The 19,668-nt window shown below is 46.3% G+C and overlaps 1 protein-coding gene across 7 annotated transcripts in view; it reads right to left on the reverse strand.

Annotated features, from left to right (window-relative positions):
• Positions 1-19,668, reverse strand: part of LOC106602365 (lipopolysaccharide-responsive and beige-like anchor protein) — a 334,228-nt gene that overhangs the window by 88,062 nt on the left and 226,498 nt on the right. For all 7 annotated transcript variants that reach the window (XM_045716597.1, XM_045716594.1, XM_045716596.1 and 4 more), the window contains 4 exons: positions 6,862-6,979; positions 6,511-6,613; positions 2,638-2,753; positions 2,164-2,276 (listed from right to left, as the gene is read on the reverse strand). In XM_045716597.1, the coding sequence (XP_045572553.1) occupies positions 2,164-2,276; positions 2,638-2,753; positions 6,511-6,613; positions 6,862-6,979 (450 nt within the window). The remainder of the gene's footprint in view (positions 1-2,163; positions 2,277-2,637; positions 2,754-6,510; positions 6,614-6,861; positions 6,980-19,668) is intronic.

The following is a 19,668-nucleotide window of genomic DNA, read 5'->3' on the forward strand; positions in this document are numbered from 1 at the left end:
TGAGCACAGAGGCTGAGCTGTCCAAACTCTGGAGGAAGAGGGGGATGAGGGGGAGGGAGGAGGGGAGAGAGGCTGCTATGGCTGTCATGTGTCAGCCTAGTGGGCAAAATGAAGCACAAATAAACAGAGCGAGGGGGGGGGGGGTGGGTACACAGCCGCATGGTGGGAAACACTACACAAGGGAGGTAGAGAGAGAGAAATGGCGATGGGAGGACTGGTCAAAGGAGGACTGCTTGGAGGACGGCGTTGATGTGTATGACAGGATGAGTGTGTGGGCGTGTATGGAAGTCGAGATGCAGTTATGGCAATGACAGTTCACAAAAAGGCCAGAAAGTCTTTTCAAGAGAGCATGCATTCACTCCAGCTGAATCCATCCTCAGTCATAACAAGATGGACGCATCTGCATTCCACCTCTACCTCAGAATCCTTTGCCAGCCAGGGCAGACTTGGGCCAGACGCACCATTAGAAGTGAATGGCCATCTCTGTGTGGCTCTAGAGTGCATTACTTCCCAGGTATACTCTGCCTGTCCATTACTGCACATGCCTGTTGTTTCCTGTGGCCCGGCTGATTTATTCGGCCATTTTGGCTTAAACCAGACACGGGCGCTCCATCATCTCACTCTCAAAGTAATCCTCTGTCCTCCCACCATTGGGCGCCATTACACATAATTAATGGCCGTTCTGGGGCTGCTGCGACTGGCAGGCTTTGGAGATGGGCCTTTTAAAAGTGTGTGTGTGTGTTTTAAAAGCATCAGGAGGGGAGAGTAAGACATCTCCCATTGTTCTTAATCATCAGTAGAGAGCATTCCTTTACTTCAGAGGGAGCGACGGGAGGGGAGTTAAGACTGTGACTTCAAATAGTAAATAATGGAGTTTTGCACCTGAGAGAGAAAATGCAATTTTAGACTTCTGTCCAGGTCAAATACAAAATGGAGTCTTGGTATTACATGACTTCCTCTATAGGTGTGTAAGAAGTGATACCATCTAAGAGTACCCCTTAACGTATGCTTCCTAGTCGAAACCGTTTCTGCATACATTATGACGACATTTTATGACGTTTTTGTGACGTTTTGGTGTTTGACAGCGTTCAGCATTTTTTTCTCCTGGCTGTTCGAGCACACACATTTAGTTTTTTTAGGCTTGTTGAAGTTCGGTATCCGAAGTCTACGCCCCTTCATCGGTGATTGGTCAACAGTAGGCATTCTTCAAAGAAGTGTTTGTTGTCATTCAACGACAGACGACTAGTTTTCTTGAACATTTATTTTGTTGAGAAATACTGCACCAAACATCTTAGATGTAAAAAGACCTCCTCTGTAAAAATACCAAAATTAATTACAGATTTATTGAGTTATCTTAGATTAACTCGGACTATTTTTAGGAAGTTTACTGACTACTGCATCTCAAGAGGGACAAATATTGCCCCTTTTTCAAGGTAAGGTATTTTAAGGTAGTATGCGAGCACATACGTTCACTTCACCTAGCCGAGTTCTGCCAGGAGCAAATCAAACCTATGTATGAAAACGCCTTTAGCAGTGAAGAGAGAGAGAGAAAAAGAGGGACAGGAGAGATAGATAGAGAGAGAGAGAAAGAGAGAGCTAGAGAGAGAGAGAGAGAGAGAGAGAGAGAGACAGAGAGAGACAGAGAGAGAGATAGAGAGAGACAGAGAGAGAGAGAGATAGAGAGAGACAGAGAGATAGAGAGAGAGATAGAGAGAGACAGAGACAGAGAGATATAGAGAGAGACAGAGAGAGAGACAGAGAGAGAGATATATATAGAGAGAGAGATAGAGAGAGATAGAGATAGATAGAGAGAGCGATAGAGAGAGATAGAGATAGATAGAGAGATAGATAGAGAGAGAAATAGAGAGAGAGATAGAGAGAGCTCTCCTCTGTGTTGTACAGAGATGGCTATCAGCATCCAGTGATTAAAGAGACGTCTCACTTAACTATGATCAATCGCAATTACACAGCCACTACTCAGGCCAGGGGAGTGGGCAGTGATTAACAAACAGCCCGCTAATCATTCCAGCCACAACTCCCCTACATACCCCCTCATAGCCTACTACCTTACAGGACTTTGTATCAGCGCTGACTCAGCTAGTCACAGAGAACCTGTCTTCAGCGACACGTCTCTCTCTTCCTAAGTGTGCGTGGGTGTGTTACCTTGGACAGGTCTCTGTAGTTGCTGGGCAGAGTGAGGTCCAGGTCTTCAGTGTCGTAGTTGGTGATGACCCAGGGGAAGACGGGGTACTGATTCAGGTCGTTGTACGTACGGCCTGGAGGGAGGGAGGAGGGAGGGAGGGAGGGAGGAGGGGAGGGAGGAGGAGGGAGGGAGGGAGGGAGGGAGGGAGGGCGGTCACAACAGTCTGAAATTAGTCAACATCATCATCAAACTTCTAGAACTGAACATGCCTAGTAATCTAAATGTCTGGACACCAAACTCCCTTTTGAATTAGAGATTAAATATGAATATATTTTTACTAAACTATGAAGAAAATGAAGTCAGAGGATGAAACCATGTTGGCCAAACAGAGTTTATATCATTTACATCATTGACCACATATGTTCATAATAGCTGGGTGTGTTGTCATTCCCTACGGTGACAGTCCAGTGACAGTGGGGTAACACTGGTCTTACCAGAGATGGTGTTGAGGAAGATCAGGTACTCAAAGTTGGAGATCTCTCTGCGCTGCCAGCGTTGGGTCATGTTGGAGGCCTTGTAGAGCTGCTTGGGACTGGCCTGGGAGATACGCCTGGAGGAGGGAGAACACACACTGTCTGGTTAGATACCGGGCTGTCTGGTCCGATACCGGGCTGTCTGGTCCGATACCGGGCTGTCTGGTCCGATACCGGGCTGTCTGGTCCGATACCGGGCTGTCTGGTTCGATACCGGGCTGTCTGGTCCGATACCGGGCTGTCTGGTCCGATACCGGGGTGTCTGGTTCGATACCGGGGTGTCTGGTTCGATACCGGGCTGTCTGGTTCGATACCGGGCTGTATGCCAGTCCATAAGTGCTGGCAAACAAGACATTGACAACACTTTCAAAGAAAAACATTTCAGACCCACTGTGAATTATGAAAACATAACCGAATCATACCAGAGGATTGCTGTGCTTTCAAGATTTCCAACTTCAATAATAAAACTGATTCAGTCCAAGGCCTTAGTAAAGTCTCAAAATGTAAATGTTCCCATATGAAATTGATATTGATATTTAGGCACACTAAAAGAAAAATATGTCTGAGTAGGGTTATTTCTTCTTTGCACGCAGACACACACACTGATCCCTCCGCAACACACACACACGCAGGCCCCCGGAGCATGATGTATGCTGGGGGACTTAAACAAATGACCCCCAATCCAATTAAAACAAAGGCAAATGATGGAATGAATCACTGTCACAGTGTGAGATTATAGTCATTAGGCCAGCAGAAAGTCACAATCACCCCTTTACAACTCCCAGTTTATAGCTCCAAAACACTGCACAAACCTTAGGGCAACATCTAACATATAACACTGAACAAACGTTAGGGCAACATCTCTGAATTTTATACAAGGCAGCTAAAATCAAATCAAATCTTATGTGTCACGTGCTGAATACAACAGGTGTAGAGCTTACAGTGAAACGCTCACTTACAAGCCCTTAACCAACAACGCAGTTAAAAAAAAAAATGTTGAAAAGATAAAAGTAACAAGTAATTAAAGAGCAGCAGTAAAATAACAATAGCGAGGCTATTTACAGGGGGGGTACCGGTACAGAGTCAATGTGTGGAGGCACTGGTTAGTCGAGGTAGTTGAGGTAATATGTACATGTAGGTAGAGTTATTAAAGTGACTCTGCATAGATAATAGAGAGTAGCAGCAGTGTAAAAAGAGGGGGGAGCAATGCAAATTGTCTGGGTAGCCATTTAATTAGATGTTCAGGAGTCTTATGGCTTGGGGGTAGAAGCTGTTTAGAAGCCTCTTGGACCTAGACTTGGCGCTCCGGTACAGCTTGCCGTGCGGTAGCAGAGAAAACAGTCTATGACTAGGGTGGCTGGAGTCTCTGACAATTTTTAGGGCCTTCCTCTGACACCGCCTGGTATAGAGATCCTGGATGGCAGGAAGCTTGGCTCCAGTGATATACTGGGCTGTACGTACTACCCTCTGTAGTGCCTTGCGGTCGGATGCCGAGCAGTAGCCATAGCAAGCAGTGATGCAACCAGTCAAGATGCTCTCGATGGTGCAGCTGTAGAACCTTTTGAGGATCTTAGGACCCATGCCAAATCTTTTCAGTCTCCTGAGGGGAAATAGGTTTTGTCATGCCCTCTTCACAACTGTCTTGGTATGTTTGGACCATGTTAGTTTGTTGGTGATGTGGACACCAAGGAACTTGAAGCTCTCAACCTGCTCCACTACAGCCCCGCTGATGAGAATGGGGGCGTGCTCGGTCCTCCTTTTCCTGTAGTCCACAATCATCTACTTTGTCTTGATCAAATGCTAACCCATATGAAGGTTAGACCAGAGAACAAATGCTAGGGAAATCCCATTTCTTTATAGGTACCTAAAATGCTGTCTGAATGTTAGGTCCAACGTTTTTGAGACATTAACGTATAGTGGAAGAGAGGTTAGGTAGTTGATATACCTAAAGAAAACTCACTGAATGTTAGGGAAATGTTATTGCAACACTGGTGTGGATGTGATGTTGTGGTAAACATTACAGTGTGAGGTAGAGGTACTGTAGGTTGTGGTAAACATTATAGTGTGAGGTAGAGGTACTGCAGGTTGTGGTAAACATTATAGTGTGAGGTAGAGCTACTGCAGGTTGTGGTAAACATTATAGTGTGAGGTAGAGGTACTGTAGGTTGTGGTAAACATTATAGTGTGAGGTAGAGGTACTGTAGGTTGTGGTAAACATTATAGTGTGAGGTAGAGGTACTGTAGGTTGTGGTAAACATTATAGTGTGAGGTAGAGGTACTGTATGTTGTGGTAAACATTATAGTGTGAGGTAGAGGTACTGCAGGTTGTGGTAAACATTATAGTGTGAGGTGGAGGTACTGCAGGTTGTGGTAAACATTATAGTGTGAGGTAGAGGTACTGCAGGTTGTGGTAAACATTATAGTGTGAGGTAGAGGTACTGCAGGTTGTGGTAAACATTATAGTGTGAGGTGGAGGTACTGTAGGTTGTGGTAAACATTATAGTGTGAGGTAGAGGTACTGCAGGTTGTGGTAAACATTATAGTGTGAGGTAGAGGTACTGCAGGTTATGGTAAACATTGTAGTGTGAGGTAGAGGTACTGCAGGTTATGGTAAACATTGTAGTGTGAGGTAGAGGTACTGCAGGTTGTGGTAAACATTATAGTGTGAGGTAGAGGTACTGTATGTTGTGGTAAACATTATAGTGTGAGGTAGAGGTACTGCAGGTTGTGGTAAACATTATAGTGTGAGGTAGAGGTACTGCAGGTTGTGGTAAACATTATAGTGTGAGGTGGAGGTACTGTAGGTTGTGGTAAACATTATAGTGTGAGGTAGAGGTACTGCAGGTTGTGGTAAACATTATAGTGTGAGGTAGAGGTACTGCAGGTTATGGTAAACATTGTAGTGTGAGGTAGAGGTACTGCAGGTTATGGTAAACATTGTAGTGTGAGGTAGAGGTACTGCAGGTTGTGGTAAACATTATAGTGTGAGGTAGAGGTACTGCAGGTTGTGGTAAACATTATAGTGTGAGGTAGAGGTACTGCAGGTTGTGGTAAAGGTTGTATAATGTAATGCCGAGGGAGTAGTGATGGTGTGAGAGCAGGACTGCGCTATACAGCTGTCTCCAGGTCAAAAGAGACACAGTGCCCCCAGGCTGAGCTACACCATGTTGATTAATGGGACTGACACTCCCTCCCTCCCTCCCTCCCTCACACAAGCATGTCCGTGTGCACACACACACACAAACACAGACACTGAACACAAAAACAAACAGATACACACAATCGGACTCTTACAAAAACACACATTTCAACACTCTCTCATGGGTTCCAAAATGGACGGTACATATCACTATCACGCCAACTATGCAGCAAAACACTGGGATACTCCACTTTGTCTTTGGCTTGGCTACAGCGCAGTGCACAGGCTGGACTTGGCTATGGCAGGGTGCTGCAGACATGCAGTCATAAGAAGGCAAGAGGAGAAGAGGGCGAGAGTTGGGGGGATGCCCACTCTACACCTTGGACTGTGTGTGTGTATATATGTGCGTCTGTGTGTGTATGTTTTCCACTCTTTCTGTGGTGGTTTTCTCAGAACGTGCTGAAGCGTGACGGTGTGACACGTGAAATGTCAGTGTTACACACTAAGCCCACAAGTGTTTAGTGTCAGCTGACGAGCTCAGAGAGAGAGAGAGAGAGAAAGAGAAAGCGAAAGAGAAAGAGAAAGAAAGAGAGAGAAAGAGAGAGAAAGAGAGAGAGAGAGAGAAAGAGAAAGAGAGAGAGAAAGAGAAAGAGAAAGAGAGAGAGAGAAATAGAAATAGAAAGAGATAGACTGACCTGGTCTGTGGAAGGCCAAAGTTGGTGCCCACCCCCACGCGAGGGAGGCATTGGACCACCTTCTTGACCGTGCCTGCATCTGGGAAGTTGAACATGACCGCAGCTACAGAGGAAGGCAAACAAGTTCTGTCAATCCATGGCTTGGTTTCCACAAATAATGGCGCAGCTTCAAATTCAAAATAATGTAGAAATAAATCCCAACATCAAATCTATGCTCTTTCAAAAAGACCCTGGCAAAGATACATTTCACTCATTTGTCTTTCAGATTGAAATCCAAACTCATGTCATCATTTAAGGGTTGTGATTGTACTGAATAATATTAGAATAGAATATGCTGGTTGTGGGTCTTACTTCTGTTGGCCATGAAAATCTCCAGAGCAGTGTTCTGTAGCAAGTAACGTCTGGAGAAGACAGCCCTGATCTCTGTGAACAGCCATTTACCATGGAGGCCCTCTGTGTAGGTTAGGATCTGGAGAGGAGAGGATGGGGAAGGAGAGGAGAGAGGGAGGGGAGCGGAGAGAGGGAGGAAAGGTATGACGTTGAGAGGTGAGCAAAGACAGGAGATAAGAAAGTAGTAAAAGAAGAAACGAGGAGAAGAGACAGGAAGAGAGGAGAGAGGAGAGGAGTGAGAAGGAGAGCGGAAGAGAGAGGAGAGAAGAGCGAAGAGAAGAAGAGGAGAGAAGAAGAAGAGAGGAGAGAAGAAGAAGAAGAGAGGAGAGAAGAAGAAGAGAGGAGAGAAGAAGAAGAAGAAGAGAGGAGAGAAGAAGAAGAAGAGAGGAGAGAAGAAGAAGAAGAGAGGAGAGAAGAAGAAGAAGAAGAAGAAGAAGAGAGGAGAGAAGAAGAAGAGAGGAGAGAAGAAGAAGAAGAAGAGAGGAGAGAAGAAGAAGAAGAAGAGAGGAGAGAAGAAGAAGAAGAAGAAGAAGAGAGGAGAGAAGAAGAAGAAGAGAGGAGAGAAGGAGAAGAGAGGAGAGAAGAAGAAGAAGAAGAAGAGAGGAGAGAAGGAGAGGAGAGAAGGAGAAGAGAGGAGAGAAGAAGAAGAGAGGAGAGAAGGAGAAGAGAGGAGAGAAGGAGAAGAGAGGAGAGAAGGAGAAGAGAGGGGAGAAGGAGAAGAGAGGAGAGAAGAAGAAGAGAGGAGAGAAGGAGAAGAGAGGAGAGAAGGAGAAGAGAGGAGAGAAGGAGAAGAGAGGAGAGAAGGAGAAGAGAGGGGAGAAGGAGAAGAGGAGAGAAGGAGAAGAGAGAGGAGAGAAGGAGAAGAGAGAGGAGAGAAGGAGAAGAGAGGAGAGAAGGAGAAGAGAGAGGAGAGAAGGAGAAGAGAGAGGAGAGAAGAAGAGGAGAGAGTAGAGAAGAAGAGGAGAGAGGAGAGAAGAAGAAGAGAGAGGAGAGACGGCTGGGTTAGTTCATTCATCACAGCCAAATGACGCGTCGTCCCGAACAGCAGGATAAATGTGTTATATTGATCAGCCTCCATGAAAAAGGGATTCCTTTAACGAGAGAATGAGCCCTATTCAGAGGGAGGAGGGGAGGGAGGGATGGACGAGGCAGACATTTAGTTCACTAAAAGCTCATCAGTAATTTAGACAGCGGGTATCCTCTCAGCATAAAATATAAATAAAGACATGGTCAGAATCAGATACATAGTATTGTCAAGATCATTTCAAGTATGCACCAATATTCACAGCTAAAAAAGTATTACTTCCCTGAAGAGTACCAATTGCAAGGCCAAATGTAAAATGTGTTCACAAAACACTGATATGTAGTTCAAATAAATCTATAATGCCAACACAACCTGCCCAGTGGTTTTTAATGGCTCAGTTTTTTGCCAGTTTAAGACCGGTTTGACCAGCCAGGTCACCAGTGATACAAGTCAGTGTTCGACGTCCATCCATGTCTGAGGACGTCGGGAGATGATGTGTAAACCAGCCACTAGAGGCAACAGTGAGCTGTTACCTTCAGGTAGGTTTGTGTTATGCTATGGCGTTGTGGATAGGGATGGCAGATAGGTAAGCCCTATTCAAATACTCCAAAGGTTGCAAGTTCGAATCCAGCGATAGAAAGTTGTTTTTGAGATTTTTGTTTTAAGCCTATCCCAAACCTTTACCATTCGGAGTTAATGCTTAACCTTAAGATTTCAGAGTTAATGCCTAAATTTAACCCTAAACTTAAAAATGCGGAGTTATTTCCTAAACTTAACCTTAAACACTTCGAAATTTGACATTTGCAACAACTTCGAAATTTGATGTTTGCTAAATATGGATTAACATCTAATTTGACGTGAGACAGTGAGAGCAAGGTTGGGTTTGACAATGCTTTTATGAAGAGTGCTATTGGGTCAACTGCACAGTTTATGCTAAATAGTCAGTTAACCTGCTTTCTCTAATTCCTCTAACAAGGGGACTGCCACCTCGCAAGGTTAAACAGGAGCTTGTCGGCTAGCGCTAAAGAATGCTAAAATGAGCTGAGCCTAATCTCTCTCTGTGGAGAATGGATACTCTCTCTCTCTCTCTCTCTCTCTCTCTCTCTCTCTCTCTCTCTCTCTCTGGTTGTCAGAGTGACTTGTCTCGACGCCTGTCAGCCCTCCTGACAGCCACAGATGCTCGGTCCGGGCCTCCTGCGATTCATATTCAAGCTAATCCAATCTTTAGATTCTGCGCTAACCCACTTATCGTTGCTTTGTTGACTAGCTTTTTTTTCTTAACTCGCCCGGGCCTCTCCCTTTTTGTTTCAAAGCTCTTTTAATGACGCTAGGTGTTAAGGGACATGGGGATTGAAGAGGGGTCACTGAGGTATGGCACCGAGGGGTTAGAAGCTGTGGTATTAATCAGAAATATTCAAATATGCGACTAGCATAGTGTGCTAACTCCAGCACTAGCTTCAAGGAGCTCATTACAGGGTAGGTTGCAGTGGAAGGGACCAGCTGGGGCTCTTAGCTGAAGACGTCCTGGCAGCCTCTCTCTCAATCTCTCTCTGTCTTTTTCCTTCCCCCTCTCTCTCCCTTTCCATCTCTCTTTCCTCCCTCTCTTTCCTCCGGTGCCTCCATATTTCCCTCCCCCTCTCTTTCTCCCTCCATCTCCTTCTACCCCCTGCTCTCTCCCTCCCTCTGCCCTCGTCTCAGAGGAATAAGATCTGCCTGCACCACAGCCTCACTTCAAAGTCTCTGGAGTTCAATTAAATGTGGATTAGAGAGGTTTGGAGGAGAGACTGGGCTGCCCGTCCGTCTCTCTCCCAGACTCTCACCTACACTACCCTAACAGGCTGGGCCCAGGACGACCCCACACCGTACCAGCCTCCCATCAGCCCCAACACCATGGGAACACTGTCACAATAACCCCTCAAGCTGTGGCTTCTGGTACAGAATATCCAAAAGGATTTATGAAGGGATTTTCTTTCATTGTGCGTCAAAGTTATTTGTGAAAAATACTATTATGTGTTTTTTGATGAAGGTTTTAGAAGGATCTAGGTGAGAAAGATGGGTATTTTGTCCGTTTTTTTCCCTCATCAGTTTGATCTGTCTATTTTTGATGAAGTCTTAGTGGATCGAGGTGAGTCTTCATCAGTTAGATTTTTTTCCCAATTATGAAAGTCACTTCTCGTCATCTTTCAGCCACTCATGGACTGATCTCCATCCACACTGCAGACAAGGCAGGCAATGACTGTCTACAGCAGCCAGCACTCCCTGTGATACAATTAACCCTATTTGAGCAGTGTTAACAGAGTGCGTTACACACTGCCACTCTGCAACCCACAGCCTCAACAGAGCATGACAACACTGCCTGTGGGACTGGGGGAGGATCAGGGGACGTTTTACACTGCAGTCTGCACCACGCCAATCAACAAACTTTATTTTAGTAATATACTGTATTCTCGTTATTGTATGATCATCACCGTGTACTTACAAATATATCTCAACGATGTATAACAAAGTAGCGTCTAAATAACTAGATATGACAGTCTGGCCTGCGTGTCCCCTGTCCTGTCTGTCAGAGTCTGTTTACAGTCTGATCTGAAGGTTATGACAAACCGCCTCAGACAGACAGACAGACGGATCAGTCTGACTTCTCAATCCGCTGTAAGGATGGACAGACAGACAGGGTGGCCATCAGGTTCACATGTCAACAACACCGACCACTCACCACACTACATGTCACAGACACACACACACAGACAGAGAAAGATACACACACTGCCTTCTCAACCACACTACATGTCACAGACACACACACACACACACACACACACACACACACACACACACACAAAGACAGAGCGAGATACACACACTGCCTCCTCAACCACACTACATGTCACAGACACACACACACACACAGACAGAGCGAGATACACACACTGCCTCCTCAACCACACTACATGTCACAGACACACACACAAAGACCGAGCGAGATACACACACTGCCTCCTCAACCACACTACATGTCACAGACACACACACAGACAGAGCGAGATACACACACTGCCTCCTCAACCACACTACATGTCATCTCTCAATGCTGGAATGTCACTTTCCACCTCCAAGTATCAGGTCAGAAACGCAGTAGACAATGTCATGCAGAGGTGAAAAGATAGATGGAAGGGTGGGTGGTGAGTAACCTTTACTCTCTGTTCCAGGTAGGTGGGTGAGTAACCTTTACTCTCTGTTCCAGGTAGGTGGGTGAGTAACCTTTACTCTCTGTTCCAGGTAGGTGGGTGAGTAACCTTTACTCTCTGTTCCAGGTAGGTGGGTGAGTAACCTTTACTCTCTGTTCCAGGTAGGTGGGTGAGTAACCTTTACTCTCTGTTCCAGGTGAGTGGATGGGTGAGTAACCTTTACTCTTTGTTCCAGGTGGGTGGGTGTGTGAGTAACCTGTACTCTTTGTTCCAGGTGGGTGGGTGAGTAACATTGACTCTCTGTTCCAGGTGGGTGGGTGGGTGAGTAACCTTTACTCTCTGTTCCAGGTGGGTGGGTGGGTGAGTAACCTTTACTCTCTGTTCCAGGTGGGTGGGTGGGTGAGTAACCTTTACTCTCTGTTCCAGGTAGGTGGGTGAGTAACCTTTACTCTCTGTTCCAGGTGGGTGGGTGGGTGAGTAACCTTTACTCTCTGTTCCAGGTGGATGGGTGGGTGAATAACCTTTACTCTTTGTTCCAGGTGGGTGGGTGAGTAACCTTTACTCTCTGTTCCAGGTGGGGAGGTGGGTGGGTGAGTAACCTTTACTCTCTGTTCCAGGTGGGGAGGTGGGTGGGTGAGTAACCTTTACTCTCTGTTCCAGGTGGGTGGGTGAGTAACCTTTACTCTCTGTTCCAGGTGAGTAGGTGGGTGAGTAACCTTTACTCTCTGTTCCAGGTGAGTAGGTGGGTGAGTAACCTTTACTCTCTGTTCCAGGTGAGTAGGTGGGTGGGTGAGTAACCTTTACTCTCTGTTCCAGGTGAGTAGGTGGGTGGGTGAGTAACCTTTACTCTCTGTTCCAGGGGTTCATTTCTACACCCCAGTGTGTTTCCAGTGATCCTCTCCTCCTCAGAGTGAGTACTTGTCTGTGAGGCACTGAGGGCTAAATTGATGATGTTGCGGCCAGTCTCTCAGGGTGTAGATAGATATGACAGGTCTAGAAGCGACGCCGCTCGTCGCCTCATATCATATTGTGAACCAGACCGATGCATCTTCACTCCAAAAACGTATCCAGATAGACCCTGTCTTGTAAAGTTCCATTCCCTCCCTCTCCTCCACAGACACCTTTTCCCTTGCAGTTGAAAAAGCTCAGAGGGTGACACAGTGGCACGATAAACTATCCAGGGGAGAGAAAGATGTGCCGCCTATGACCCACTTGGTCGAAGCGGCTGCTGGACAAATTGCAGCGGTGAGGCCGTTATTGTCCGGGGCTGGAGTTATTGCTACATATGCTAGGGCTGTGATAGATAGACAGAGGAGGGGTCAGTATAAAACAGATAAAGAGGAGAGGAGAATGAGAATTAAATCACTAAAGAAGCATGGAGTCAGACAGTGGACCAAAACAGAGTAATAAACAAGTAAACAAAGACGACTGTGGTAGAGAAGGTACCTAAAATATATTCCAGAGAATTATAGATTACTTTATTCTACACTTTATTTGAAAGGAACATATACTGGAATGAAGTACCATGGTGGTATATACTGTATGCCTCCTAGTGTCTCAGAGTCTCCGATTGCATCTATAATGGCTCCAGACTGCAGGTGTTTGTGGCTGCAGCCCTCCATCAGTCTCCATCACTGGCCCTGAAGGCCTTGAAGGTGAAACACCACCACCACTCTAACTCCCCTCAACCTCCTCCAGATGTGGCCACAAATGGCCCCTGTTGATTGGCCTGCCGCCTGATGGAGGCCTCTTCTGATTGGCCTGCCTGATGGAGTGCTTATTGAATTAATGCACAAGTCAGACTCGGAACACACAATTCCAAGAACCAATGAAGCAGAGAGAGAAAGAACGGACTGTGAAGTATGGGACTGTTGAAGGATAATAGTTTGTATTGACAAACCGAGATATAATGGTTTTGATAGAAAGCCAATGGTAATGAAAAATATTGAAATATATCTTGACATATATATTGACATATATCTTGTATTTCTCAAAGACAAAAGCTCTACAGGGTTGCAAAAAACATAAAACCCTAGCTATCTTCACTCTTATGCATTTGATTATGGCTTAATATAGCTTTCTCGTCCCCTGTTTCCGGTACAGCAATTCTCATCAATTCAGCTCTCTGACTCCAAGCTGAATTTCAAAGCGACTGACAGCACAGAGGATGCATGCAGCCAAACAGAACAACAAAAGGCTTTGAGAGTCTCGACTGTGAAGCTTTTTTTCTCTCTCTCACACAATCACACTCACTCTCCCTGCCGCACTGGGAGTTATTCAACCTGTTTGTGCCTGGGCTGCTGGTCATTTCTGAAGCACTATCGTTTGTCTCTGTCAGACACCCAAACGACTCTGGAATGAAGAGGGACACATGAAGGGGGACCGGGGGAGAGATAGGCCTCTACCAACCCCTCTAGCTACCCACCGCTATCCAACACACACCATCTCTCAGCCGATCCCTGCCAATGGACCTACTCCATCACACCCTCTCCACTCCAGAAATGACTACCCCACCAACATACCCCTCCTCACCCCAGACTCCTCAAGCTTTCTGCTGATGTGGTTTTTTTAAAGATCCTATTCTGGATTTTCTATTTCGTACGTCTGATATTTCACTGTGCGGTTTACATCTGTAGTATTCTGTTATGTGACAAATAAACTGGTTTGACTTGGAGTGGGGGCACAGCACCACCCGTTTGGGTTTCTGACACAAATGTAATTGAAAATACCATCTAACATGAGAGGAGAACAAAGTAGCAGGGTAGTTGTGCTGTGAGTGTTACAAGATAAGTGTGTGTGTGTGTGTGTGTGTGTGTGTGTGTGTGTGTGTGTGTGTGTGTGTGTGTGTTACAAGATAAATGAGTCTCTCAATAGCATTCTCTATTGGGGAGATGAGGCGCATGTGTTTGGGCTGATAAGGACTTCCTGGCATTGAGAAAAAAAAAGGAAACAGTGTTATATAGTAGATAGCAACCCCTGTCGCTTATTAGAATAGAATAAAACTTTATTGTACAATGTCAATCAGGAAATTCATCATCGATGGTGTGGCAAGAGGGAAGAATAAAATAGCGTTTTTCCATTTGGTTTAATACGCCTTGTGTTGCGTCTGTCTGTGGCCTTTGGAGGAAAATTAGGTGATTGAAGTTCAATTTGTAGGCTGTTATTAAGCGTTTCCGCGCGGCTGCTCCGGTTAAAGGATCACGGAGGAGGGATTTATTATTACCTTTTGGTCCTATGAAGAGGTGGAGATAAAGTGATGAAATTAATGAGCGGGAGGAAGAGAGGTGATCAATCAACATCAAAACAGAGACGGGGGGATAGAGGGAGAGGGGGATAGAGGGAGAGGGGGGTAGAGGGAGAGGGGGATAGAGGGAGAGGGGGATAGAGGGAGAGGGGGATAGAGGGAGAGGGGGAGCAGCCATATTGGGGAAGTCGATAGGGTTTGTAGCGAAAAAGAAAAGAAACCTCTGGACTTATCAGTACGGAATTGGAATTGCTTTTGCGACGCGCAAACACACACTCTCGGGGGCGTGTACCCCCCCCACACACTCTGACGAACACACACACACAAACTCTCTCTGTGTGCGGATGTTTGTGTGTGTGTGTGTGCTACGTATTCCTATGGGAATGTGTTTTGTATAGAGGGGGTGTTTGTGTGCAATGGCCTCTGTGAACATCAATCAAGCCCCCCCCCCCCAAGTGAATTAACTACAATGTTTACACCACCTTCTCAACAGCCAGGTGCACATTATTCTGCATTACAGATTACACCAATTCTCCCTGAGTATTTCCATGGACTTCCCCAATTCCCAACCAAACAGAAACAGTAGTAGTTGGACTACATCACCTTCAATCATATGAACAATGAGCTAGAAGAGCCTAGTCACAGTCTGTACATCTGAAGAATCCCCAGCAGCATATTTTCCAACTCTTCCTCCTTCGCTTCACTGACCACAGAATCAAATCAGGTATGATAACCACAGCAGCGGTCTGAGACGGGAGTCTGGAGTTTACGACTGTCCAAACCTAAATGAATATGAAAGCGAAGACTAACACAAGCAGACACTTGAGTCCATGAGTTTGACGGTAGCCTTCCCTGGCTCTGCCTCATGTAGAACTCCTATACCCCCAACCCCACCGCCTCCCTCCCTCACCCTCCCTCACCCTTCATCTAATACACACAGGCTCTGCCTCATGTAGAACTCCTATACCCCCCAACCCCACCGCCTCCCTCCCTCACCCTTCATCTAATACACACAGGCTCTGCCTCATGTAGAACTCCTATACCCCCAACCCCACCGCCTCCCTCCCTCACCCTCCCTCACCCTTCATCTAATACACACAGGCTCTGCCTCATGTAGAACTCCTATACCCCCAACCCCACCGCCTCCCTCCCTCACCCTCCCTCACCCTTCATCTAATACACACAGGCTCTGCCTCATGTAGAACTCCTATACCCCCAACCCCACCGCCTCCCTCCCTCACCCTTCATCTAATACACACAGGCTCTGCCTCATGTAGAACTCCTATACCCCCAACCCCACCGCCTCCCTCCCTCACCCTCCCTCACCCTTCATCTAATACACACAGGCTCTGCCTCATGTAGAACTCCTATACCCCCAACCCCACCGCCTCCCTCCCTCACCCTCCCTCACCCTTCATCTAATACACACAGGCTTTGCCTCAGAACCCCCCTCCCCCGGTCGGGTTCTGTTCCAGCCTGGCACACCCCACCCGGGGCCATGTCACCCTCCATCAGAGAATGAGTTCATCAGACTAATGAGTAGGAGGTAGAGAAGGGGTGTGGAAGAGGGAGGCTAACGAGGCCTGGGCCTGTACTCCAATCAGGGCCCTCGCCTCCGCTGGCATGTACAGGCCCCTCTGACTCGCCCCAGTCCCCCCCTCAGCCCTCTGGAGCCAATTAGGACAGATTTTGTTGTTGAGTTTGAGTGATACCAGGAAAAAAACAGAGAGGAGGGAAGTCAGAGAGAGAGAGAGGGTGAGAGAGAGAGAGAGAGAGAGAGAGAGAGAGAGAGAGAGAGAGTATAAGTCTAATAGGTATATAATTGGGTCACATTGTATTTGGAATTTCCCATATCGATGATCTACAGACTATCATACTGTTGATAAGCAACTGCTTGCTACGGTTACGAATAGGATTGGGTTAGGTTTAGGGTTGGGTTAGGTTTAGGTTAGGGTTAGGTTTAGGGTTGGGTTAGGTTTAGGGTTAGGGTTGGGTTAGGTTAAGGGTTGGGTTAGGTTTAGGGCTGGGTTAGGGTTAGGGTTGGGTTAGGTTTAGGGTTGGGTTAGGTTAGGTTTAGGGTTGGGTTAGGGTTGGGTTAGGTTTAGGGTTGGGTTAGGTTTATGGTTGGGTTAGGGTTGGGTTAGGTTTAGGGTTGGGTTAGGGTTAGGGTTGGTTTAGGTTTAGGGTTAGGTTTAGGTTTAGGGTTGGGTTAGGTTTAGGGTTGGGTTAGGTTTAGGGTTGGGTTAGGTTTAGGGTTGGTTTAGGGTTAGGGTTGGGTTAGGTTTAGGGTTTAGAATAAAGGTTAGGATTAGGGCTATTAGACAGTTAGTTGAAATGTTACTGATCGTCTGTAGAGCATCCATCTGTAGATGGACTATCCAAACAAAGTGTGATACAGTCTCCCAGAATGTGAAAGGAGGAGGAGGGGAGGGGGGGAGAACCACATCTAAGAGGGGGGAAAAAAAATCTGGCCCCATAGTGAGAGTTCTAGGATCATGGGACCTGCAGAACGGTGGAAAACACATGACTCTACTTTCTCACCCCAGCAGTCATCCCCACAACAATAGGCAATTAAGAAACACACTACTGCATGCAGTAACATACATATGCACACCACACACAGGTTTTGTTTTAGGGAATTACAGAAAATATTCCACACAAATTCATCCAATAAATTTAGCCAAAGGATTTGTGTCCTTAGGGCATGATCGATAGGCACCATTGTTGTACCTGCATGTAACTGAGTGATTCAAGCTCTAATCACTGGTCACGTATAGGAGTCTATCTGCCCGGAGGCAAGTAAAACAAACCACCACACTGAGCAAATAAACAGACCTAAGAAGCCGCTGGAGTGTGAGAGATTTAAAGAAAAATAAAGAGGGTCCAAGCTTGCGGTGAGTCGAGGGTATAGTAGTGACATCCAAGCCAAACGCATTTGCCCCCAAACGCTGCTTAGTTTGGGGCTATACTCTTTGAAGGAAGTCCCTTCTTTTCAAAGGCTATTTGGGGACATTTAGTTCGAATTTATCCTAATAGGGATTAAACCCTTTCTGTCCCTCTCCACTGTGTTTGCTAACAGGTTAGCCTTTTAACTTCCCAGCCCGGGCCCCTGCTCCGGCGCTAGCTAGCGGCTTAGCCTTATAAAGCGTGAACAAAAAAGCCGCGTGTGGATATAGGAAAATGACGGAATGGTCCTGGGGTTAATTGGCAGAGAAGTGAAGCCCTGAATGCACTGACTCATTAAACAATTGAGCTTTTGTGCAGATCCTTGGCCAGTGACAAGGAGCTCTGGAGAGATAATAAGATACCAAACTGTTAGAGGTAGCAAGTGCAATTGGTGGCAGCGGTGGGATATGAATAGTAACACGAAACAGTAGCAGGGAGCTTTCTTTATGAGAATTTAAAAAACAACAAGAGGATAAGACCAAACCCAATCTGGCAACCCAGCGTGTGGGTCCATGTGTCACATTCTTTCTTGTGGTGAAGGAGGAAATAAAGTTTTATTTCTTTAGGTAATTACACAGAGATAGGGATCAGTTTAGCCAGAGGGGGTACACAAAACCCCCCCTTCTCCACCCATCCCCATTCAAGGCCTGGCGTTTCTCTCCCCTTAACAGTTTTGGGTTGAGACTTAAAGCGCTTTAACCTTGGGGCCGGTGAGGGCAGAGTTGGTGGCTCTGGGGTGATGGTAGAATAAAGAAGGGATAAGGCCACATAAGTGAAGGGAAGAGGAACGTGAAATTCGCCAGACATATGCAAATTTAGTAGGCTGCCTGTCCCAGCATTTTACCTGCTACTTCAGGGCAACGATGGTCGTTCAAACGAAGACAAGAGAACAATAACAGACAGACGTCGGTACTGTACTTATCCTTGACCCGGGGACAGAGACTCTTCCCAGGCCTAAAATTGTCCACAAAGGCTTTAAAACGGTTGGTTCTTTCATTGATTAAATACTATATCCAACATCTATCTTTTAAGAAGTACAAAACCGTCCCTAAAGACCATGAGGTTGCACCTGTTGCAGGTGGGATACAATTTCAACGACTAGAAAAATGTTCCTTGAAGTGTCAAGCCAGTCAGCCAACGCTAGCCCCTTCATGAATGGAGGAGAGAGGAGATGGAGGCGCTTTTCATTGAAATTCAGAGGTGCAGAGAAAATCGGGGAGACAGGCCCAAGCTTCTGGAGCAAAGTGGTCAAAGGCTGAGGCATTGTCCCCAACCTCCAACTTCCCTCTAAACCGCCGCCGCATTGAGCCACCGTTCGCCACACAAACATCAGACAGGTTAAGATCGCTGACCAGCGCCTATCACATTCTCCCCGCTATCCCTCAAACTCCCAAAGCCCCCTTTGGCCTTTTTACCGTCGACGGGCCTTTTTGGGGGTCGCTGTGGAGCTCCACTGAGGTAAACTCTTCACTAATCCTGCTTTTGTCCCTGTCTTAATTGGATTGGAGAAGGGGTGTGGGGTGGAGAGTAGACCTCTCTTAGGGGTGTTTGAAGGGGCAAGGAGGGTTGGGTTGGGGGAAAGAGAGGAAGAGAGAGGGAGAGAGAAAAAGGGGTCTTCCCTGACTGGATGAATAGAACCCCATGGCTATGTGGAAGATTCCGAGGTAATTCAATCCGAGCTAGATGATCTGTATGGTCATGTTGAGAGCCGTCCCTTTAAGAAGATAACTGAGCTAATAAATAACCTCCACTCTCCAGAGGCAGAGGTCTAAGGGGGTTAAATGGAGGAGAGGGAAGTCAACTAGCTAGTGATAGTGTTTGGATAACCTGCCCATCTCTGTTAGCTAGGAGATTCCATTTATCCATTCTCAATTCCATTCATGTATTGGGGGAGGAAATACAGGCTAGAATCTGTTTTCTACATGGACCGTCTGTCGTCTGAGTTGAACCCAAAGTTCCATTTCAAATGATCAACTGAGAGACGTGATAAAAATAAAAAAAAACGACTGGTGCAAAACTAATTCCAGTGGCTGATTAAACACAGAAATAACACTGATGACGGTGAGGAAATATGAATGTATTGGTTGTCAAGATACAACCCAAGATATCACCCATGACAACATGAGCAACCCTATGCGAAGCACATGCTTTGTTCTCCAAAGCAGCAGTCCTTACAACAAAAAACAAGCCTTTCAAAGCATGTTCCTTGAGTGTTGTTCTTGTGTTGCCCCCCTTGTTTGTGTTTCTAGTGTGGAGCAGCTATAAACCCCTCTAATGCCATTGTCACCTATAAAGGGGTCTTGGTTGAGTGAGTACACAGGGCCCCTGTGGAGGTGCCATTTCAACCAGACTGGACGGGTCATTAA

Source organism: Salmo salar, chromosome ssa04 (assembly GCF_905237065.1).
Source record: "Salmo salar chromosome ssa04, Ssal_v3.1, whole genome shotgun sequence".
NCBI lineage: Eukaryota > Metazoa > Chordata > Actinopteri > Salmoniformes > Salmonidae > Salmo > Salmo salar.